The sequence below is a fragment of the Cygnus olor genome, chromosome 5 (genome assembly GCF_009769625.2).
Source record: "Cygnus olor isolate bCygOlo1 chromosome 5, bCygOlo1.pri.v2, whole genome shotgun sequence".
In the NCBI taxonomy this organism is placed as follows: domain Eukaryota; kingdom Metazoa; phylum Chordata; class Aves; order Anseriformes; family Anatidae; genus Cygnus; species Cygnus olor.
In genome coordinates this window covers 13,078,108-13,101,751 of record NC_049173.1, presented here as the reverse complement: position 1 = coordinate 13,101,751, position 23,644 = coordinate 13,078,108, and the positions used below count along the sequence as shown (strand labels likewise).

The 23,644-nt window shown below is 46.3% G+C and overlaps 1 protein-coding gene across 1 annotated transcript; it reads left to right on the top strand.

Annotated features, from left to right (window-relative positions):
• The first annotated feature begins 626 nt into the window (after positions 1 to 626).
• HHIPL1 (HHIP like 1) lies at positions 627 to 18,895 on the top strand. The gene is made up of 9 exons (XM_040559057.1): positions 627 to 902; positions 3,898 to 4,544; positions 6,833 to 6,976; positions 7,271 to 7,599; positions 9,490 to 9,616; positions 10,317 to 10,462; positions 13,013 to 13,094; positions 14,692 to 14,774; positions 17,417 to 18,895. Exons 1-9 carry the CDS (start codon positions 627 to 629, stop codon positions 17,998 to 18,000), a joined length of 2,418 nt encoding a protein of 805 aa, XP_040414991.1. The 3' UTR covers positions 18,001 to 18,895.
• The last annotated feature ends 4,749 nt before the right edge of the window (positions 18,896 to 23,644 follow it).

The following is a 23,644-nucleotide window of genomic DNA, read 5'->3' as shown; positions in this document are numbered from 1 at the left end:
GACTTGGTCGTAATGGTTGATAATGTGAACTATGACACGGGATGCAAAAAATAAACAACAAAGAGCATTTGGAGTAAGCATGCCGAAGGGGCATGCCGTGAAGCAGAGGGGTAAGGGAGCTGGCAGTTGGCAGTTTTATGTTGGCTGGGTTGGGGTGATGCGGCCAGCACGCCGGGCACGCAGTCCTGAGCCGAGGGGCATCTGCACGGGGGGACATCCGTCGCCCGGGCCGCGCTCCGAGGGGCTGCACCAGAGCAGCCCGAGCTGGAGCTAAGCCCAGCCTGGCCTCGTACCACCGAAGGCCGCAGGAGCGCGGGCCGCGCAGCGAGGATTTCGCGTTCCTGAACGCAGCAGCCGGCCGCGTACGCTCGCCGAGTCGCGTCTGGGCCGCTGGAAGCAAACCCGCCCCAACCCCCGGCTCCTCCACGCCGCCCCGCGGCCCGCACCCCCCCGCCCCGCCATGCCGCCTCCCTCCGAGGCCGCCCGGGCCGGGGGAAGCCCCGGGCGGGCGCTGCCCCTCGGGGCGGGCCGCGCCGCGCCGTGCCGGCCGCTGGCTGCCGGCGGGGGCCGGCCCAGGCTCCTGAGCGCTGCCCCGCAGCTTCGGGGCCCCGGCGGCGGCCCCGGGGATGCGGGAGGCGCGCGGGGCGCGGGCGGCGCTGGCGCTGCTGCTGGCGGCGGCGCTGGGCCCGGGCCCGGCCCGGCCGCACCCGCAGTGCCTGGACTTCAAGCCGCCGTTCCGCCCGCCGCGGGGCCTCGCCTTCTGCCGCCGCTACGGAGCCTTCGGCTGCTGCGAGCCGCGGCGAGACCGGGCGCTGCTGCAGCGCTTCTACCGCCTCAGCGCGCACCTCGACGGGCACACGTACGCCGCCTGCGCCGGGCACCTGCAGGATCTGCTCTGCCAGGTGAGGGGGAGCTGCTCGGCACGACCGGGGGGCTTCGGCCGCGCGGGGAGCATCAGCTGCGCTGGGGGGTTCTGCCGCGAAGGAGCCTTCAGCTGCTCTGGGGGTTTCTACCACACAAGGGGCTGGGCGGGGGGCTTCAGCCGCACGAGGCGCGTGGGCTTCGCAGCGGGGTTCCGCCACGCGGGGGACTTGAGGGGGGCAGAGCAGCCGGCCGCCTGAGCCCTGGTGCCCGGCGCGGGCGGGGGTACGTGGGCACAGGTGCAGCAGCGCCCGCGGCCAGGCAGGGCTGCCTTGGCCCGTGTCTGGGTGCATTAGGGTCAGCGCATCCTCCTGGGCGTGCTCCCCGGGAGCACCTGTGCATCAGCAGGCTTCTCGGTGGAGCTTTGGGCCCTTGGCGGGTGTCCGACAGAGGAACGGGGACGTTGCTCTGCTCTAACCCGTGAGCAGCTGAGAGCTGGGTGTGTGGGCAGTACATCCTGCAGAGCCTCCGCAGCCTGCCAGGGCCAGATCTTTGGAGCTGCTGAAGACACCCAGGAGGGGAGCTGCCTGGACAAAGCATGCTCCTCGCTACGCCCAGCTCACGGCCTCGGGTGTTTCTTTGCGCTGGGTTACAGTATCCTGGTAGCACGCACCAGGTGTTAGCAGTCCTGAGGAGGGGTGCAGAGCGATGCCCGAGGATGTGGCCTCGAAACCTCTGTGGCAGCCGTCCTGCGCAGGGAACATTTCCACAGGGTTATGTTCTGTGGCCAGGTACGGTAACAGGATGATTACGGTCTGCGTGGATCAAAGAGTTCGACCCTATCATCAGCAGTGGCCTCGTATGTATGAAAATGCCCCTGAGACAGAATAGTGGCAGCTCTGTGCCGTGCAAGTGTAAATCTTAAATTAATTCAGACAGTGGAGTCTAGTCTGCTGTGCTCAGATGGGATCAAAGTGCCTTTACAGAAATCCTGCTCTTAGCATTTTGCAGGGAGCTCTTGTGTTTTTGCAAGTGTGAAGAAAAAAAGACAACCTTTTCCCACAAGAGCTTCTAGAGGTTTGACTTTCAGTTCATCTCACATTGTACTGAAAGCAAGAAACTTCGATTGTGTTCCTGAAACAGTGTCCAAAAGTCCACTTGCAAGGAGAAGACAAGTTAGCAGTGCCTGCTAAGCAATCTTTCTGCCTCTGGAAACGATAAGCAAGTCTCCTGCGTACGTCAGAAACCCGACTGTTGAAAACTCGTTCAGAAGCAGTGAGGTATTTCAATGTGGAAAAAATGATTCACTGAAATGTTCTAATGAGCTCAGTGCATCACCAGCCCAAGACGTGGCTACAAATGGTTCCACCTCTGCCCACACAAGCACAAAATGGGAGTTCAGGCACTGCGATTGCTCCAGAACGCTGTGCTTTCATTTATTCACTATATATAAAATTTATAGCCTGTACCTGAATTAATAAGTGGTTTTCTGTGAATTATTCAGCACACTTCTGTCCCTTTCTACACACAGTTCTTGATTTCTCTCAAATGTAATCAAATTATTTTGACAAGTGTTTCTTCTTGTACTCGAACATCCTGCAGTGGCAAAGGGACAGGGAAGTCATACCTCTGTGCAATCCTGAATTCTGCTGTTGAAGCCTGGCATGAGCTCGCTGCTCGCCTTGAAATAGGTTTTCAGAGAACCAGACCCGTCCTGGTGCTCAAGAAGGGTGCCTTCTCTCTTGGAGTGGGAAACCTCCATAGGCAGAAAGGGAAGCGACCAGCCCTCGCTCCCGGTTCTCTTGTTTAAATTGGTTTTCTAAGGCCAAATTTTCAGTTGTGACAACTGCCTTGGCAAATGCTGCAGCTCTTTTCTGTCCCTGGCACACCTCTGGGTTCATGTAACGGAGCTGAGTGCCATTACCCCATCTGCGTATGTAATTTCAGTGTTTTGTGTCACACGTAATCTCCTTTTTACCACATTAATTGCTGCTCATTTGAAGGCATAATAACCTTCATTTTGCAATGAATGGCTTGACATTACAGGGGGAAAGCTTACTGTACGCTAATGATCTGTTATACGGCCTCTCAGTTTATTGTGGAATGTAATGGAAAATAAAAATTAAATATTGTGTGCACTGATCAGCTAATTTAAATACTTCAGTATCTTGGATATTACATCTTTTCAGCTATTGAGTAGTGCTGTAATCTGCATTAAGCAGCTCCTGTAGCTTTTCTTTTTGTTTTAACTAAGCTGGTCTTGCTTAGAAATGCCATCTAGGACTTAAAAAGTGCGGACTTTATTCAGGCAGGATAGTTTCTCTCACTGCATTTCTTGCCTCAGTTATTTATCTACCCTACGAAAATAACCGAGCCTCCACTGAGTCATGTTACATTATTTGGAGAGCACTTCTGAGATGCCTGTCGAGGAGATGCATTGAAACTGGAAAACACTGTATGTTTATTGCAAGGAAAAGCCCTTGCAAAGCAGAACTGAGTCACTTTGGTCAGTCTGTAATTTACAGACAGTAGTACCGGGTTGCAGTGGCAAAGAAAGAAAATGTGTCCGTCTGGAGGAGTTTTTGTAGTGGAGAATGCCACGAACTATATGGACTTGAGTCAGCCCTTATGTGGATCTCCAAGGCTCTCGAAATTAGGGTTGTGCTGCAGCCATTCCCAGGGGCTGTGGATTGGGGCTGTATGGATCCAAGAGAAAAAGTCTCTTTGGCCCCAGTACAGGCTACTAGGGTGATGTAGCAAGAGATGTGTCGTCACTGGTTTTCGTGAGTTAGTGCTATGGTGGGAATAAACGAATATCCGCACATGGGAGCCAGCTGTCACCAGGAATATCGAAGATCATTTCTGTGAATGCTGAGATAAACCCACTTTCTAAGCTCCTTCCCTCTGTTAATATATTTTCCGAATAAACCACAACATATGTTGTAATTAAGGTGAAGTTTCTCCCGTTAGTGCTGCTGCTCAGCTGTTTCAAACCTGGTCCAAAAATGGCTTGAGGCTCTTTCTCTCCCACTCTAGGAATGCTCTCCGTACGCAGCTCACTTGTATGACGCCGAGGATCCCTCCACCCCCGTGCGGACGATACCGGGACTTTGCCAAGACTATTGCCAGCAAGTGTGGCAAAAATGCCGCTCCATTTTTCGCTACCTCTCGGCAGACCCGGAGTTAATCGCGCTGGAGAACAACATGGCGAAGTTCTGCCGCTACCTGTCCTTGGAGGACACGGACTACTGTTTCCCACACCTGCTGGCGAACGAGAACCTCAACCAGAACCTGGGGCTGGTGACGGCCGATGCAGAGGGCTGTCTCCAGCTCTGCCTCGCGGAGGTGGCCAACGGGCTGCGCAACCCCGTTGCGATGGTGCACGCCAACGACGGCACCCACAGGTTCTTCATCGCTGAGCAGGTCGGCCTGGTGTGGACCTACCTCCCCGATCGGTCCAGGCTCGAAAAGCCCTTTCTGAACATCAGCGAAGCCGTGCTTACCTCGCCTTGGGAAGGAGACGAGAGAGGTTTTCTAGGTATTGTCTTCCATCCTAAATTCAAATTTACTGGTAAAGTGTATGTCTACTATTCGGTTGAAGTTCGTTATGAAGAGAGAATCCGAATCAGTGAGTTCAGAATTTCTCCCGGTGACATGAATACTTTGGACCATGGTTCTGAAAGGTATTGTACACACGTTTATGTATTTAAGATCTCAGAAGACAGCTTGTGCATTTTTAAGGACTAGTAATGAATAAGACTTATTTAGCTCGTTACTGTTCTTGTGTTCCAGTTTGTTAGCAAGTTAGCCCAAGTCCATGCCTAGCACACTGAGACAGGAAAAACACTTCCTCCATGGATGAACTGCAGGCACTCAGGAATAAAACATTCGTGTTTCTCAGTTCAGTGTGTCAGAAAAATTAATTTTGATTGAATGTTATTTACAGTTAGTAAATTTTGGTTTATTTCATATTTTTGTATAAATATAAAAATAGTAAGTAACTATAAATACATAAGTATATATATATAGTAAGGAGGACCCTGATTACCCTTTACAATAGATTTCTGCAAAGCACGAGTGAAATTCATGCCAAAGCAAAAGGTTTCCCAAATAGGTGGAAACAAACTCGGTGATGCTGTACCAACGATGAATTTGTCCCCACGTTTCTTTATCTGAATGAGAGCTCGACCCTATGACATTACAAATTTAATAGCAAATTAAATAAAATGGAAATCACCATGCTGTTACTGAGAGCATTTTGATTGGAAAATTTATTTGCTTGAGTCTGACCCTGCAGTTGATCCACATTAATATGCAGAGATAATTAGAGGTTTGTTTGTGGAGGCAGCCTATGGACTTACAACCTGTTGCAGAACCCCAGGACTGAACCACTGTGTGAAGAGGCCCTGGAACAGCATTCATTTTAAGAATTTTACTTTGTTGCGCAGGCTATATTAGGGCTTTCTTACCACTCAGCAGTGGATGGTTCTAGCTCAGAAATGCTCGTAGGCTGATGATAGAAGGGGGATGCTGGTTTATGAAGCGGTTGTAGCAATTCAGTGGAAGCAGCACTGTAGATGACAGGGAAAGAGAATGTAGACGTGGTCCTCAGGAAGGGCCTGTAGACATGGCCAGTCAGCAGCTTAAACCTGCAGATGTCAAAACCCATGAGCTGTCTTGTTTAGAAATCTGTGGTCCTGCTGTGTTTGTGCAGGCACGGCTCCCGCTGACTTCATCCTGAGATGCTGTCCACCAGGGAGCTGCGGGCTGAGGCTTTGTGTGCATTGCGCCTGCTTGCCTGCAGGTTCTTGCTCTATGCGTTTTGGTTTTTTTCCATCTTCTTTGGGAGGTTGAGGGAAATCCACATTTCTGATCACACGGGATCCTCCCTCGCTCCTTCTGCCGGCTGCAGCCCGTGTGCTCGGTCAGGAGTGGCAAGGTTTGCAGCAGGTGACAGGATAATTACACGGCTGGTTTCCTTCCCACAGGTTACAGTCTGGTCGTGGCTGTAACTAGCTGTGCTTTCAAAAGGGGAAAAGTTCGCTAAAGATGAGGTGTTACAAGTGATTATGTTCATATGTTTTTGCAGATATGAAAAATAAAAGCCCAGCATGAAAACTGGTCTTTTCTAGAAGCTGGAATAAAATAAGCTTCAGTTGTTACACCTGGGAATCTCCACTGCATGTATTCCTGCCTTTACCTTTCTATAAACTTATACTTTCGTATATTTCACTCTTTTCTTGGGAAGAAAGAGAGGCTAGGCGTATAAAAAAAAAGAACAAAACAAAATACCAACAAAACAATCCAACCAAAAACCATAAAATCAAGAGGTGATTAGGTTTTAAAATGAAGGTAGAGGTTGTTGGCACTGCTTTGAATAACCTTTGCTTTGTCAAGACGCTGAGCTGCTGGTGGTAGTGCTTTTAACAGTTCTGGAAGTTCATGGAGTCCCGTGTATGTAATTGTCCTTTAAGGATTCTTCCCTTTGTAACGATTTAACTATTGCATAATGTTTGCAAAGTCTTAGGTCGCCTTGAAAGCGCCCATCAGGATCGTGCCAAATGCTGTACAGATGCACAGATGGACCGGAGTCCTTTCCCTTGCAGATTGCAGTCTGATTTGAGCTGAGATGCCTTTTCTAAAGGAAAAAAAAAAAGAAAAAAAGCCTAATAAGGAGGAAAGAAGAATCAGAGGAAAAGTATCATTACAAGTATACCCTGCCGTGTAATTTCCCAGGTTTTCCTTATTACACAATTTGGTGTTTCTGTAATCCGGAAGATATGTCGGAATCATATAAGGCTGGAAAATCAGTTGTGCCCAAGTAAGATTCAGCAACATGGATATGGAGGAGGACACATCAGAGCTGGTCCGCAGCCGATTGCATGTGTCAAGGACAAACTGGGCCGTTGTTACTGTGCCCTTTGCTTAGGACTCGTGCAATAGGTAACGCTTCCTTCCTGTTTGTGGTTAGGATAATCCTGGAAATCGAGGAACCCGCTTCCAATCACAACGGAGGAGAGCTGCTCTTTGGCGATGATGGCTATCTCTATATATTTACTGGAGATGGAGGCATGGCTGGGGATCCGTTTGGGACCTTTGGAAACGCCCAGAACAAGTATGAGCCCCTAAAAGTTTGTGTGCTCCACGTGTCTCTCCTGTTGCCCTCAGGTTGAGAAGAGGAACTGGGGGAGGTAAAACTGGGGGTGTCTTCTGTCCCGGGCTTACTTTTTCCCTAAAACCACGCTGATATTCATGCATACTTCCCATGGAGAGACTTGTGTTTTCCAAAACAGAAACAACAAAACCCAAGGCTTTTAAAAACCATCTCTGAATGAAAATGCCCGTTAAACTGAGGTCTAGTTTTATTTCCCTTCTTTCTTTCTTTACTTTCTTTCTTCTCCCAATACAGATCAACACTGCTGGGCAAAGTGCTGCGGATCGATGTGAACAATAATGACCGGGGGCCTCTGTACAGAATCCCTCCAGACAACCCTTTTATTGATGATCCCCAGGCTCGCCCTGAAGTCTACGCCTACGGAGTGAGAAATATGTGGCGCTGCTCCTTTGACAGGGGTGAACCTCAAACGAAGGAAGGGAAAGGGCGTCTCTTCTGCGGGGATGTAGGGCAGAACAAATATGAAGAAATCGACATCGTGGAGAAAGGGAAAAACTACGGCTGGAGGGCAAGGGAAGGATTCAGCTGTTATGACAAAAAACTTTGCGCCAATTCTTCAATGGGTAAATATAAGTTATCTCTAAATTAGCTGCATCTCACACTGTGCAGTTTTCTGCACCTTCATTTTTAATTCCTGCCTTCAAAGCCTGACTGCTTGGTTGAAAACGTCCGTTTTTGAGATGGACGTCTTTATGGGCTCAGTCTAGAACAGAACTGACTTGCGGATAAATACTGAAAGTCCAAGTGTTGCCATTTTTTTATTTAGGAGAAAAATGAAATGTGCTAGCTGTTGTATTTCTGGGCAATACATACAGTTAGTCAAATATCCTAGTGATTCTGTGATATCGGGGGACAATTTCATCTTTTCCACGTAAAAGAAGCTTTCCTGCAGAAGCAAAGAAAATTTGGAGAAATTCTGTTTTTCTCCATAACTCCCAAGTGGTGACCTTATTGAAAAAGAAGAGCAAAATGCATTCTGTAAGCTGGCTAACCACTATGTGCGCTGCCTGCTTTGCAGGTAACTGGACGTACGTTGTGTTTGGATTCCTTTTAGCTGTGCCAAAAAGGAAAAGTTTAATTTCTTTTACAGTTTGCAAATTTGGGTTCGAGGTATTTGCTGGCTGGCTAAATTCTGGTGCGTGTGTGAGGTCAGTGTATCGTGTGACAAAGTCTGGCCTGGACCACGTCGTGTGCTGGAGCATCTCCACGTAGATCCAGGGAGGCCGCAGGGCTGGCGCTGGTTTGCGCTGTCTGAGATTCTGATTTTTTCTCTTTTATGTGCTCTGTGATGTTGTTGCACTTCCTTCCATTTATTAACGTAGCTGCAAGTAGAGTGAGAGCAGTTAAGTGTTTTTTGATAAAACTTTTGAGAGCACAGAGCAGGTTTTTTGCGCTCCCTTTGCTGAAGCAGTTGTCAGAGAACCCATTTAGCGCTCTCTGTGTGACAGCACCTCCGCTAGCGTTCATGGTGAGTGCTTTACCGAGGTCTCCGGGGATTCAGAACAATTTCTGATGCCTTTAGAGACCCTTCTGTTAGAACAGTGAACTGCCACAACCCCTGTACAGAGATAAGTGCAGCGTAAGCGTAGGAAACACCTGCTTTAGATGAAATGCCTCTGGTGTGCAGCTGCCAGGTTTGCGACTTGAGGCTTCCAACACAGGGGCAGGGAGGAAGGCTGGGAGGTAGAAGGGGAAGGAGGGGTAGGTCCTACGAGGAGATACCTGTTACCAGGAGTTTCAAAAGGGGAAGGGGGGAAAGAGGAAGCACACTCAAAATCAAGTCATCTTCCTCTGTTTTGCTTCTGTCTTGTGTTTTAACTTAATTTTGCAACGAATGTTCCAGTGCTACATTTTGCCTGTGCCATACCGTAAATATTTGATGGCCCTTTCAGGTTGAGCTCCCCCATTTGAGAGAAACACAAGCTATTCGCACTGACATCTGACATATCTTTTCATCAGTGCCTGCAGTCTGGAATCACCTGTCTCTTTTTTCTTGCCTTTCACCACCGAAACCCAGCTGCATTGGGCAAGCATCTCCTGCATAGATGCGGTGTGTCTGAAAGCAGCCTGCAGACTCAGGCAGGCTGATTAGAGACTGGCCAGAAGCAGCACTACCAGAGCCTGGTTGGGGAGGGAGAAGGGCTCAGATGAATGGTCAGGTTTTGATGGAGAGCACTCAGGCTTATCAGGAATTCATCCCCTGTTGCAGATGGGATGCCAACTGGTCTCCCTGGGCTGGTTTGTCCTTCGTTAGCACAGCCAGCTAGATGGGGCTACCAAATTTGTTTAAGAAAAGATAAAATCAAACTAAATTTGTCTCCAGCAGCAGTTCGTTTGATTAAAGGTGCTCAGGTGAACCCAATGGTATTGTGCTAGTCAGAACCATCTACAGAAACAACCAGTCTGCATCATATGCAACACAAGGCAAGCCACATATGTTTTCTCTTTGACAGATGATGTGCTTCCAATCTATGCGTATCCACACAAAATGGGGAAATCTGTTACGGGAGGCTATGTCTATCGGGGCTGCGAGTCTCCAAACTTGAACGGCCTGTACATATTTGGTGATTTTATGAGTGGGTAAGTAAATATTTCAGACACTTAATAAGCTGTAACCCCAGCTGAAGTCCTCCAGTGGCGCTACACCTGCTTGTGAGTGCTGGTGCTGTGACCACTGCTGGCCTGCTGCTACGTGCTGCTTGCAAGCAGCGTGCAGAGCCTGGCAGCTTATGGCAGGGGGCTCACGGGGCACGTTTTATATAGCCTTTGCTCCACGTTGCTCTACAGGAGTGTGATCTCCGTGTGCCAGCAGCTGCTGATGTCACTGGTTCACACTGTGTCAGTACAAATAAGGGGGCAATGATACGGTGTTCATTTAGAATATAGAAAATAGTGTAAAAAAGCATACAAATGCATCCTGAGAACAGACTAACAAGAAAAAAAAAACCATAAACCAAACAACAACAGCCCCCCCCGAAATCTCTGATGCAACATTTGCAGACACCAAAGATATTAAAAAAAAAAAAAATCCATTAAAATCCCTTAAATTCTCCCCTATTTCAAGGGCTTGTGTTGCCCCTGAAAGAGAAGGTGTTGTGGGTGTGTTTAATGTATCTGTTTTGTTTTTCATTTCTCAGAGGGGCTGCAGCTCATATTGTAGCTAATGTGGGTAGAAAGCATTAAACATCCTTTCAGTTTTCCTAATTAACGTTCATAAATCATCCTCTTGGTTTTTTGGTGCAAGTTTTTTAATTGTTTTTCTTCTTTTTTTCCTTTGCAGACGCCTGATGTCTTTGAAGGAGGATCGTACCACCAGAGAGTGGCAGTACAGTGAAATCTGCATGGGGACGGGACAAACCTGCATGTTCCCTGGGCTTATCAATAACTATTATCAGTACATCATCTCTTTTGCTGAAGATGAAGCAGGTAATCATTTAACTTATGTCACCCTGAATGACATGCTTACAGTTTCTCTTTGGAGTGAAACAGCTGAGAAGAGGCCAGGGAGGCCATCCACTGATGGGTGCAGGAAAGCAGATATAATGGGCAATAATTAGGAATTTGCTCATTCTGACCTGGAATATTTGTGCCTCTCAAAGTGAATCAGAGTGAAAGCTCTGTGTTACATCTCGAGTGAGGCATCTGCAAAGGGCTGTTTAGGAGCATATTTTCTTAGTGTCAGTTGGGATTTTGCTCCGCGTAGGACTGGCAGATGTAGTCTCGGTGGAGCTTTGCGTAGCTGTATTTGTAAGACATTTTGCATTCCAGGAGGGAGCTGCTGTGAACTGAAAAATCATAGAATTATGGAATCATTAAGGTTGGAAAAGACCTCCAAGATCACCTGGTCCAACCATCCCCCTCCCACCAATATCACCCACTAAGCCATGTCACTAAGCACCACGTCCAACCTTTACATTTTTCAGATATTTACATTGTCTTTCAAATACAATACAGTGGCATGTAAGATACTTAGTGCTAAAGTCAGTATATTTATGAAAAGTGTAATCTTTAAATGGAAGTTTTAATTCTCAACTGGCATTGAGAAGCCAGTCCTGGATGAAACCTGGTGGTCGTTACCTTTGTACTGCAACGTGGTTAATTACTGAGCACTGGAGATGGGCAGGCAGAGTGTGCAGCTGCTGGCTGTGGACAGACAGACTGACAGGGAGAGAATGAGCCCTGCAGTGAAAGCTCTGTTGCTAAGTAGCTTCAGGTGTGACTGGGAAATGCAGAGTTGGTGCTGTAGCCCAGTTCTTAAATGTCTGTTTTTCCTGTACAGTTGTGCAGATCATTCCCCAAGTGGCTGTTGGGGAATCATATGCATTGTGCTTTCCCGTTTTACAATGGAAATTAAAACCGTCCAAATTCAGTATTAGCTGAAAAGTTTGAATTTGGAATTCTATCTTTTTGGAGTTAAAATCCATTTTCTTTAATTGCCAGTGTTCATGGAAGGTACAGCTGTTTTACAGTGCTGTGATGAGAAGAATATCTCACCCTAAAATCAGAAAGACATGGCTTAAATGAGTATTTCAGAGCCAGGTGGAAATTTGGCTGGAGTCTGTTCTCAGAGGTAGTTTTGCCTTGTGCTTGTTTTGTTGTAATGGAAAGGAATTTGTCAATAACAGCTGAGGGAGTTTTTTTTCCCTGAAGTGAACACGTCTTTGGTGTGCAGGCAGCCCGGTTTTACAGGTTTACCACACAGTTTATTTTAGGAAGCTTTTCTTCACAGAAATGTTTATTTTTGAGGCTGTTGTACTGATGAATGTTAATCCAGCCGGAGCAGTGGATGTATTGATGTGGTGGGGACACCTGTATTTTTGGCTCATTGCACACCCACTGGAAAGGCAACAGCCCCATCCCCTGGCAGCTGAGCACGCCAGGGACACCCCAGGTACCATGCTGTGTCTGCGGGGTGCACATGTGACAGCCTGCGTGCTTCAGGGACCCCACATCCCTATTTCTGCCTGGTAATTTCCAGAAGAGAAACTTGGGATGTGGAAGGAGAGTGTTGGAGTGGACTGCTTGTCCTGGCCCCTGCTGCGCAGTGGGAGGAGAGGGATGGAAATGCAGTTAAGAGAAAATACGTCAAGTAAATGGTGATGGAAAGTGTTTGGCTGAAGGTCGAGCCCTACCCATGCAGCTTGACAGAGCTGTCACAAATCCAAATGCCTTTCTTGTGAGATACACTTCATTTTGTGAGAAAGCAAAAACAAAATCGTGTTCTCCTGTAATTCACCCCAAAGGAGTGCTTCATTGAAAAAGGCAGAAAGGAGTGTGAACAGTCTTAATTTCCTTTCATTTTGTTTCAACAGAAGGAATTCAGGGTTTGGCTGTTTTACATTAGTGAAGTTAAAGGACACACTAAACATTTTTCCACTGAACATGCAGTGCAAATTTGTCAAAATAATGTTTCGTCGAATCACAGAATGGTTTGGGTTGGAAGAGACATTAAAGATCACCCAGTTCCAACCCCCTGCCATGGGCAGGGACACCTCCCACCAGCCCAGGTTGCCCAAAGCCCCATCCAGCCTGGCCTTGAACACCTCCAGGGATGGGGCATCCACAGCTTCTCTGGGCAGCCTGTGCCAGTGCCTCACCACCCTCTGAGTGAAGAATTTCTTCCTAATATCTGAACCTACTTCCTTTTAAGTTAAAAGCCATTACCCCTTGTACCATCACTACAATCCCCCATAAAGAGTCCTTCCCCAGCTTTCTTTGGCCCCCCTTTAGATATGTTTCAAGGCAATATGTAAAAGTTTCATCTCACCGAGTGTGTTTTTTGCCGCTGGAATGCAGATGAACACTCATTACAATCCCAAATGCAAAGCTGCACTGTTTGCTCCAGTAGCCAGACCTCTGTCTGTCAGTCCCATCATTTCTTGACTCTCTATGACCTGTGATGCCGAGTGCCTTTGTGCTGTGCAGGACAGAAGCTCCACGGAGAGTTTTCATGGCTGTGTGTGTTCTTTTTCCCAGGGGAACTTTACTTCATGTCTACTGGCGTACCGAGCGCCACGGCTCCCCATGGGGTGGTGTACAAAGTGGTGGACACCTCCAGGTAAGGGATGCTCTTGCTGCGAAGCCTGACCATGGTGCTGTGCATCCAGGTGCCCCGTGCCCAGGCAGCCGGAGCTGACCCTGCTGTGCTTGCTCAGACAAAGCAGAAGGACAACAAAAAGGAATGTCAAAAAAGTACAGTCTTAGTTGTGTGTTTTAGGAGGGAAAATGGCTTGGACGAGGAAATCGGGCCGTTGTCACACCTTTTGGGTCCCATGGGCTTGTATCTGAGACTGGGCAAGGCAGGGAAGAGCAGCGTTTTACGGGAAGACTTATAGCTGTTTTTTCCAAGTTGGTGTTTTTAAAACATTACTATTGTTGGCTAAACCCCAGAATATGTTTAGCTAGACATGTAGGATGGGACTTTGTAAGACTTTGCTTTTATTTTTTCAAACGAATTAAATTTACAGCTTTAGCTATCTGAGCATTCTCTTGAACCAAACCACTGTTCTATTTTTATGTTGGAAAGGGACCCCAAACTGAAACAGACCCCAGTGCTGCTGCCTGTTTTCCTCTGACTCGTCCTCTGTCAGGAGCATTTTCCATTAGCTAACACAGTGGGATAGTTCCTGTAAACTGTGTATTAAGGGGCTTGTATTACACAACCTTTGCAAAAATAAAAAAGCAGAAGTCAAAAGACAGTCACAAGTTCAATTTTAAAAAGAAGTTTCTTTAGTCTGTAGGCTGTAGCAATATGAATACGAAAGAATTCACAGGGAAATTCATAAAAGTAGGAATATAATATCCCTGTTGCACTACCAAGAAGAACTTTTTGCCTTCCACAGAAATGCAAATGGAAACAATCCTAATTACAAAGGAGTTATATCCTCCAAACGCATGCATCATGCATTTTTGAACCAGTTTGAAAACCTCTGAAGAAGCTGCAGATTAACAAGCAACCTTCATAGGAAAAAGTGATTACGAACTGGATGTAACTTCTCAGAAGTGAGCTGTAATTCCATGGCAAACAGATCTGTGTCAAAATAATGTGTGGTTCTAAGAGAAAGCCTCTGTAGGAGACGCTTCGAGTTCTTGTTTGAAACTAATGCATTTTTGGTACTACTAAAATGACAAGTCATCAGCAGTGACAAATCACAGACCTCTTTATTCTCCACCTGGCTGCTTTCCACGTTTGTATTGACTGTGATAAAAGGGAAAGTATTTTGTTTTGGCTTTGTGTATGAATAATAGTCTGTTATTTCGCTTCTCTGAAGACAGCCGGAAAACTTGTGTTAGTATGACCTTTGTATCAGATGTTCAACATACGCTGTCTAGTTTTGTGATTTCTAGTTTCAGTCTGATTAATCTCTTTCTGGATTGCTGGGACCTGCCAATGTTTTATTTCCTTAATGGATTCAGCAATGGCAAGTGAAAACACAGCCAGAGGACTCCATTGACTTGTGAATATTTGGACTTTGATCAATGGAGATATGTGATTGTTTAATTATGTTTTCTACTGTAAGAGACTTCTTGGATCATTTAAACAGATTCTTTTTTCCAGTGAGCATTACATTCATCGAAAAACAATGGGAAGCAAAGGCTCATGATGCCACTGGAAAGGAATTAATTGTACGCCGTATGTGTCCCTTTTTTCATAGGAGAGCACCACCAGGAAAATGCCGAGTTGAGCCTGTGCCAGTGAAAGTAAAAAGCAAGCTCATAAAGTTTGTGCCAAAGGAGAGTAAGTGTCATTGTTGCTGGTTATTATGGGTGTGTGTTAGCTGGCAGTAAATATAAACTCGAAGCTTGCACTCTCCCTATGCGTGGAGACCACCCAGAACTGCAGGCTTCAGAGTATCCTCAAAATTAATTCTTGCCAGCTGGTTTGAATCCGAGGAGTTGGTTCAAATAAGGCATAAGGCAGGAGGTATTTCCCCTCTCCGAGCCATGTGAAATCTCTGCAGTTTTTGCCCTTGTACATTTACCCTTTTCTGTGCTGCATAATAACTGTTTCATTACCAACAACACGCTTTCCCCATGACTGTTTCTGTACCGAGACCCAGTGCTCTGTGGCACTTTTCAGCGATAAATGATTTTTGCAGTGCCTTCAGGAAGTGAGGAACACTTCAGGAGATGAAGGATATTATGGCTAAAGGGTTGGGAAATAGCTCATTGAGCAAGACGAGGTTTGAGTCATTGTTAGTTGTAAGAGAGAGAATATGTGATGAGAAAATGCTCACAAAAGACTCGAGTGATCAGCCATTCAGGTGAACTTTTGGCTTATCCAAACCCTCCAGGGCTTCGTGATTGCTTCATACTGAATGAAGTATTGTGCTGCTAAAAGTGGAGTAGTCAAAGATGTAGATGAAGCTGCAGCAAACCGAGTGCTGTGTTAAATGCAAAGAATTAAATACACCATTAAGTTCTCAAAATTAGATTAGGCAGCATCACATTTCTTTTCCTCTTTGCGTTTTGTTTACACGAGTAAGTACGTAGCCAGTTCTCTAACGACTTTGTAATGACGTTAGCGTTACTGTAGGAACTCTAATGTCAGACTGCTCTTATTTAATTTTTAATTACATTAATCGCATTACACTGCATTTGAATCATTGATGAGTTGTACAGCTTTGACTTCACAAAGGAATGAGGGCACTCATCACCTTTTAAGATTGAGTCTTTAGGGTGGAACAAGATCTAAGGGTAATTATTAACTGTTGACATGCCCGAGCACTCAGCACCTCTGTAGAAACATTTTCCTTTGCAAGCTGTGAATGCAGTTTCCAAGCATTATTAACTTTTTTCATGTTCAGCCAGCTTTGTCTCTGTTTCTTCGTAAGCTTTATTCTCTATGCAAGTCCAAAGTTCAGTTTTTTAATCTATACATATAACTAAATCTTTTTGATTTTGTTTAAAAGGTAGTTTTCATCACATTGTAATGTAGAAGCAGTGGGAGAGATTCCGCTAAGCGTTTCAAGAACTGAATTCACATTCAGGTGAAAACCAAGCATGAAAAATTTGATTCAGAAGCATGAAAACAAGGAGGTAGAGCTGTAAATATGTTGCTGTTTGGTTAGTGTTTAGTGTGAATGTGACAGAATAAGCAAAGCATGCGGCTTGCATTAGCTGGGAGAATGCATTTGTTGCAAGTGTATTTAATAAACAGCCCGCTGAAGAGTAACATGAAATAACAACTTGATTGAGTGAGGTGAAAAGCGCTCCCAGGTGACTGCTAGCTTTTGTGCAGTCCTGCATACCATTATATGAGCTCTGGAATTTGTGAGTGCTTTTCCAGATCAGGTTCCAGCACCCGAGGTGTGCACAGGTAAGGCTTTCACATTTACTTCTTGCATTCAGAACCTCAGCTTCCAGAGAAGGCAAAACTTTTCACACTAGAAATACCATTTTTCTCCAAATAGCAGTATTTGGGAGGCTCTTTCAAAAACTGAGCCACTGCACTGGGTTGTCTTTTGAGAGCAATGGATATTAAGCATGGAAAAGACAACTGTATTTTTCCCTGTCTCTTCTACAAAACAAATGATGAATGAGAATGGATAAATGTAGGAAATAATCCAAAAGTTGTGACGTCTTTGCAGATGTGTGGACACTGTCAGAGCTCAATTGATTATTGTTCCAAATAATTCTGAATTGCTTCCTTCTGACAAACTAAAACTTATTTGTAAGCTAAAAATAGAGCATATGTGAATAAGCAAGTCCAGTTACGCCTGGAAACTGTGACAGTAAAGAATTTTCAGCTCTTTGGAGTTCAAGGATCTTTTTTTTTTTCCTAAGGAAGAAAAAAACAACCCCAAATCCTGTTTTATGTGTTGTCCTGGCAACTCCCTTCTTTTTGCACATTCCAGTTACCAGAGAGAATTGATTTCGAATGTTCGCGATTTTAGCCCCTTGAATAAAGCATCTGGCACAGTGGGGAGGCCGGAGCTCTCGGTCTTGTAATGATCCCGTCATTAGTAATGAGGAGAATAGCAGGAACAGTGTGTCTCTCTACAGCGCTTTCAGCAGGGGAGAAGGGTCCGGTGGGGAACTCCTCTTCTGGCTGTGGAACTGCAGCTCGGACCCTTTAATGTCCATCCTGAAGTTTTGCCAGTAGACTGCTTGGAAATTGGGTAATGTTTCCTTCTTGGAAGAGTCTTATTTGTTGGCATTAAGCCGTGCAGTCATCTCTGCTAACTAAAAGCAGCAGGCGTTTCTAGCTGATGAAATACTGGCTTACAGGGAACGTTTTTGCTTCTCAACAGGACCAAGTAAGCAAATTCCAAGAGAGGAGTTAAATCAGTCAAAAATCAGCACTGTATTTGTATCATTATCCTTAAGCAGTACCTTCCGAATGTCAGAGTGATAATTCCCTGGGTTATTCCCCAACAGAACTCATTGTGAAAACACCAACGCCACGTCCCCGGCTGAGGACCACGACCGAGGCCCCGGGGAGAGGCTGGCCAGACCCTGCAACGTCCCACGTGCCAGCCCTGGACCGGGTGGACCGAATCCCAGTACTCCCAGTGAACAACAGCAGGATACTGGTCCCCACCCCAGCACCAAGCCCCAGGGTCCCCAAGCCCGGGAAGGGGGAAAGGAAGGGACAGCGCAGAAAGAAGAAACCCCGCAACGGCGCCGTGCGGCTGATGGACCACAGTGGCCGTGGACGGAGCTGGGGCCGGGTGGAGGTCTACATCGACGGTGAATGGGGTACGGTGTGTGACGATGGCTGGAGCTCGGCGGCTGCTGCCGTGGTGTGCCGCCAGCTGGGCTTCCCCCATGTGGTGAGGGCAAGCAAGAAGGCGGAATTTGGGGAAGGGACCTCGCTTCGTATCCTCCTGGATGACGTCCAGTGCTCGGGGCAGGAGAAGACGCTGCTGGAGTGCGCCCACGCCAAGGTTGGTACGCACAACTGCTCCCACGAGGAGGATGCCGGTGTGGTGTGCAGCCAGGAGGAGGTGTCAGACTGGTGATGGGAGCTGGAGAAGGCAGCTGAGAGACAAAGAGCACATCCCCTTCTTGCCCGACCCTCTAAAGCAGCAAGAGCATTGAGGAGGGTGTGATCTGCCCGGGGGATGGCACATGTGTTTGAAGTCATCTTGGGGTTTTCTTCACCTTCATCCCTATGCATCTGCCTTGGAGGGGAAGAAGAAGTAGAATGAAGAGGTGACTCGAGAGTGCGTTGTGGGCAACTAACGGGTTTGTATGGGGTCTTTCTCAAGCAGAAAAATCCAAACCTTAGCAATTACACATAAGAAACGGGATGCATTCTCTTGCCCTTTCACCTTTCAAAATGCAACATTGCCCAGCCATGCTTCACAATGTTTAGCCAAAAAAAGAAATTCCCAAATGACCGTATTTCACTTTTGCTTATGGAGGTGTTTGCATTGTTTTCCTTGCTTTGCTGTTTGTAGCTCTCAGTGGTGGTTTCTAAGTATGCATAAATCAGTGCCTTTCTTTGCAGAATACAAAAGTAGAATTTTTGTTAACTTTTCGTGCACTAGTTTAAAGGAAAATGATTCTTTTGTAATGCTTAATGTTGGTGTAAGCCTATGGATTATTGAAGATAACCACATCTAAGCAACAGTCGGGTAAATCAGAAGAAGTTATAACATACTACCTGGAAAACAGTTCTCCAGGTTACAGTAGTCTAAGGGAAAAGAAAATCTGGTCTTCTATACACAACAGGATTGATATCCAGTTTAACCCTGAAGATACTTTGTATATATTTTCCACTTTCTCAAGCATCATGAAACCACATGATTTTTGCATTCAGTTTTCACAGTTATGGAAGATGCAATGTTGTGGGGTAATAATCCTGTAACATTTACCCCTTTTGAAAGAATATTAAAAATGAAAACAAAGAAATTATTTTGTCTGAAATATGTTTTTCACTTGTGTAGTAATTGGAGACGTTTTCATCTTTTGTGGTCTCTGCATTGGATAGGATTTTGCCTGATTATTTTTTTCCTGATGTAGTTGGGGTAGGTTTTTTCTTACACTTCACACAAGAACATGAGGAAGACAAAATGAAACAAGTGTAAAATGCCTGGTGCATCCAGCAAAGTCCATAAGCAAGACCTTGTATCTAAAGCTCTTCCTGTGGATGTTTTAATTCCCCGCTTTCAAGTTGATGGTGTCCTCTTAAGCCCAGAACATGGGTGCATATGGTAAATAACATTGTTTTAAATGGCTTTTCCTGAACTTTTTCATATATCCATTAAATGCTTTTTGATAGTAAAGAGTACTTTCACTATACAAAAGCAGATGAACAGAAAAATAATACTGCCTCCCTAGTTCTTATTAAGTGTAAAGGGGAAAAGAGACATAGAAAGTGCCTTTTGCATAATGCTTCTTTCCATTGTAAAACCCCCAAATGCTGTGAGGAACCAGCCTGTCAGTAGGCCTTTCCTACTGCAGGGAGGGCGCAAGTGCGTTTGTTTAAAGTGCAGAAATTCATTTCAAGCACATCAAAACGTTCAGGAAACAAGAGATGCCTTTGTAAATTCTATTAAAAGAATTGGCAGCTATTTAGCTGATGGGACTAGAGAGCTGGAAGCAAACTGAAGGCAAAGATACTTTTCTTTTCCAGAGTTCCTCACTTCTTTTGGTTCCTTAGCCAAATTTCAGCTAGCTCTAGCTGTGAGATTTTAAGGAAATTCATGATCACAGTAATGCTTAAAAACGTGTGGGTTAAAAAAAAAAAAAAGTCCTGAGTAACAGAAGATACTTTAAAATTGAGATGAATCAGGGATGTCTGCCACGAACCAACTAGGCAGGAATTTCACCATCAGTTCCAGGTACGTGGTGTTTCTGACTTAACTCTTTGTTCCCCACGCCTTCTGTAGCCCACACAAACGCCCCAAGCAGAAGCGAAGGCCACCTCCTGCTTGCACGTCTGACTGCCACCACTCCCCGGGTGACGGTCACTTGGTGGCACGGGGTCTGGTGCCGATGAAGGTGCCCAGCATCCAGCAGAGCGCTCGCAGCGGCTCAGCAGGCGCAGGCCTGCGCCCCCCCGGTGCTTACCGCCGGAGTTACCCTGTGCCACAGGCATCACGGCGGAAATATTTATTGGCAGAGGTAGAGAGGAGGCTTGCAAATGTATTTTCTCTGCCTTGTCATTTCTCCTAGCCTACACCGAGTGGGAAAAGCACTCAAGTGCGTGCGTGCCAGCTCAGTGCACGTGTATGCGTGCAAGGGCCTGAGCCTGCCAGCTCGGTGCGTTGATCTGATGCAGGGAAGACGATTCCAGTCATCGTGCTCTCTTCCAAGCTTAAAATATATCTATTCTAAGTCCTGGCATTTGTCAGTCTGCTTCCCCAGTATTTAAATAATGAGCCTGTACTATTCAAAGCGCAGAAATACATCTGCGTTTAAATACCTGAGATATCACCTGCCAGTTAATAGGGTGCTTACAGGTAGCGTTTTTCTTCATTTCAAAATGCATTTATGTACCAGGATGTCAGGTGAATTGAGCTGTAGATAAACTGATGAACCCTCCTGCTACATTTGAACATGCTGGTATCCCAGCCTGGATGCTGAGGCAAGGTAAGGGTCTTAAAATAGCCCGGAATAATGCTGGTTACCAGAGTGCAGCTGCTTTTCTCCACGTGTTACATGGCAAACCCAGACTTTTGCCAAATAGTAACATTTTTTACTGCCTTCTCTCCTGATTCACCTCCGTGACTGGGACTGGAGCACCTGCTTTTCTCCTTACCCTGTTGCAAAGCGAAAGCGGCGCGTTGGCACAGCTGCGTCACGTAGGGAGCCCATCGTATCTCTGCGGGAACAGAGCAGACGCAGCCGTGCCACCACTTTTTCTCCACCTCCAAGGCAGAAGAGCTGCGTGCCGAGCTGTTGCCTCCCGCTACCCGGCCTCCAGCCCAAGCACTGCTGCACCGCGTTGCCGTCTGTGGTGCAGACGTTACCTTTAGGCCAAAATCACTCGAGCTTGGCATGAGGCGTGTGCATTACGCTACTAAACCCTGTGGCGTGTCATTAAGTAGTGCTGAAGCCATGACTCAAGCCCAGAAGGTGCGGTAGCGGCACTGCGGGTGACGCTGGCTCCAGCACGGCACGCGGGGAGGAGAGCGGTGCCCGGTGTGGGCCAGCGGCTGCGGCCAGGTGTGGAAGTGAGCCTGGGGAGCCCCCCTCACGTGCTGCCAGGGGTGTTCTCCTTCCTTTACCTCCCCTACCAGCCTCTCCCCACATCTTGCCGGTCGGTTCTTCAATCTGCTAGCAGCTGTATGGTTGTTTAGATCATTTCTGACACAAGCATGCATTTTCTATAAGAAGGGGCGCAAGCATTGCTTGTTAACTAACAGCTACATGCCAAATTTAAGTTCTAAGGATCTACACTTTTCTCTGTTAAATAAGACCCCAAGCCCACGCGTCCATACCTTGCTGCCTTGTACATGACTTTCCCAAGGTTTCTCATGTCTAGACTTTGCTCAGGGGCACAGGTGCAGCTATAGAGCTGCCTCCAGCAACGATTTAATGCAGTCAGAGAAGCAGTTAGGATGGAAACTGCAGTCGTTCCTTAACAATAACGTAGCAAATGGAGACACCATTTCTAAAAAAAAGAATCTTCAGTGGTCAGCCAGGTGTAAGCACTGACATCAAGTACCTTGTACCTCGGAGGCATTAGCTGGTGGCAACGCCTGAGCCCTTGGGCTGTCTTCATTCAGCACGGACAGTCTTACCAATTACTCGCTAACTCTGTGCTGGAACATTTTATTGACTGAGAAGGATCAATTTTGCTCTTCCAGTCCTATGGAGCTCAGCATATGGGAGCTGGGTGACAGGCCACTCAGGGTGAAACTGCCCAAAGGGCTGTATGGGCCACGTTGGGTAAGTACCTAAGCCTACTCGCAGTTTTGTTCTGCAAAGGTTCTGTTGTCTCCTGTGCCCAGTGTAGCTTAATTTGTGGCAAAAGCTCTGTGGGTAGCTCAGTTCACTTATTGCACACATGCTTTCTCTGAGTTTTCCTATCCTGCCTGCTTTCGTGAGGTAGCTCTGATGACTTTGAGGGGTGCCAAGGTCCAGTGCTGCCCACAGGGACCTCCTTCCATGCACCCATGCAGGATGGGAAAGCAAACGGCTTTCTCCTGATAAAGCCAGGACATCGTGGCCCAAAGGTGCTTTGTCACCTGAGCAGGAAACGGCTCCATCTAGCCGGGTTTGGGAAGAATCAGCACTTCAAAAAGCTGGGTGGAGCAGGCAGTAATCTGTTGGTGTAGATGACTGTTCACAAAAAAGGTTCTGATGTTGAGAAAGAGAGAAAAATTACCCAGTCTGGCACCTCAGGGAAGACTGGAGCACAACTGGGTGTCAGGCCCTGAAAAGCATGATTTGTTTTGCCTACAGCCACGCTGATAAAGGAGGCTCCAGGAAACATTTCCCCAGTGATCCTGGGCTGGGTTAGGAGTTAGAATGATGGTTTTCTTTGATTTTTGTGCACCTGCTTCTGGACGTAGTGAATGTATTAATGATATTTAGAGTGTTCCTTTTTTTTTTTTTTTCATTTTTTTCCCCTTACTTTAACTGTGGGTGGGGCATTGTGGTTTTAGGTAGATGCCAGAGTTGTTGGCAGACCTCAAGGTGTTTCATTGCTTGTGCATAGCAGTTCTCTAAACCAAGACCTGAAACCCCTTTTCCTGTGCCCAGCTTTCCAATATGATACTTACAGATGCCTTAGAGAGAGACAAGGTGCTTCTGGAGGAAGCAGCAGGGACAGTTTGGGGGTTCTGTGGTTCCTCCTTTCCATGCACAGTAGGATGGGGAAAGTTCCTGAACTGCAGAGGTGTTGCAGGGGGTGTTCCTACCCCAGCCCAGCCCTGCTCTGCGGCGAGGATGCTCTGGTCTTCCCCAGCAGGGTCTGTGGCTTGGGACCATGCACGCGGGGAGCTGATTGTCCCAGCTGCAAACAGAAGGCCATTTGTTGGTTATTAACTTGATGTCACTTTTCCATTTCTGGTTCCTTAATAATTAGGTTAAAATAATGGGTCAGTTTCCAAAACCTTCACTACCCTCACTAACTTTGGCTTGCATAGATTTAATTATGATTGACACTGATGCAACTAACAGCAGAATTTGGCCTTCAGCTTTACATTTTATATCCGTATTATATACATATATATACATATATATATGCTGAAGAAAGTTATGTAATTATTTTTAACAGAAGCAACATTTCTCATTTAATTTTATTAATAGCTGGATTTAAAATAAGGTCATGCATAATAATTGTGTTGGTAACATAAGTCCATATTTTGTAGTATTACTTATAATATTGCAGTTTGTTTTATATAATAAAAATAACCAAATGATTAAAACAAAGTATGTATTCTATTTTTTCCTGTGAGACAATATATGAATGAACACAAATATCTCCCTGTATATGGTAAATGACTGGTGTCAGAGAAGCAATTGCTGACTGTTTAAGGAGAGAGGAATTAATGTAAATGTCTCTCCTATATATTTGTTCCATATGATCTTACTCTCGGTAAGTTCATCTGCCTCCATATTTTTCACATTGGCTGTCATAATAGCAGTAAAAAACAAGGACATCAGGTATTATTATTTGGCTATCAGGAGAACAAGATAGATTTTGGA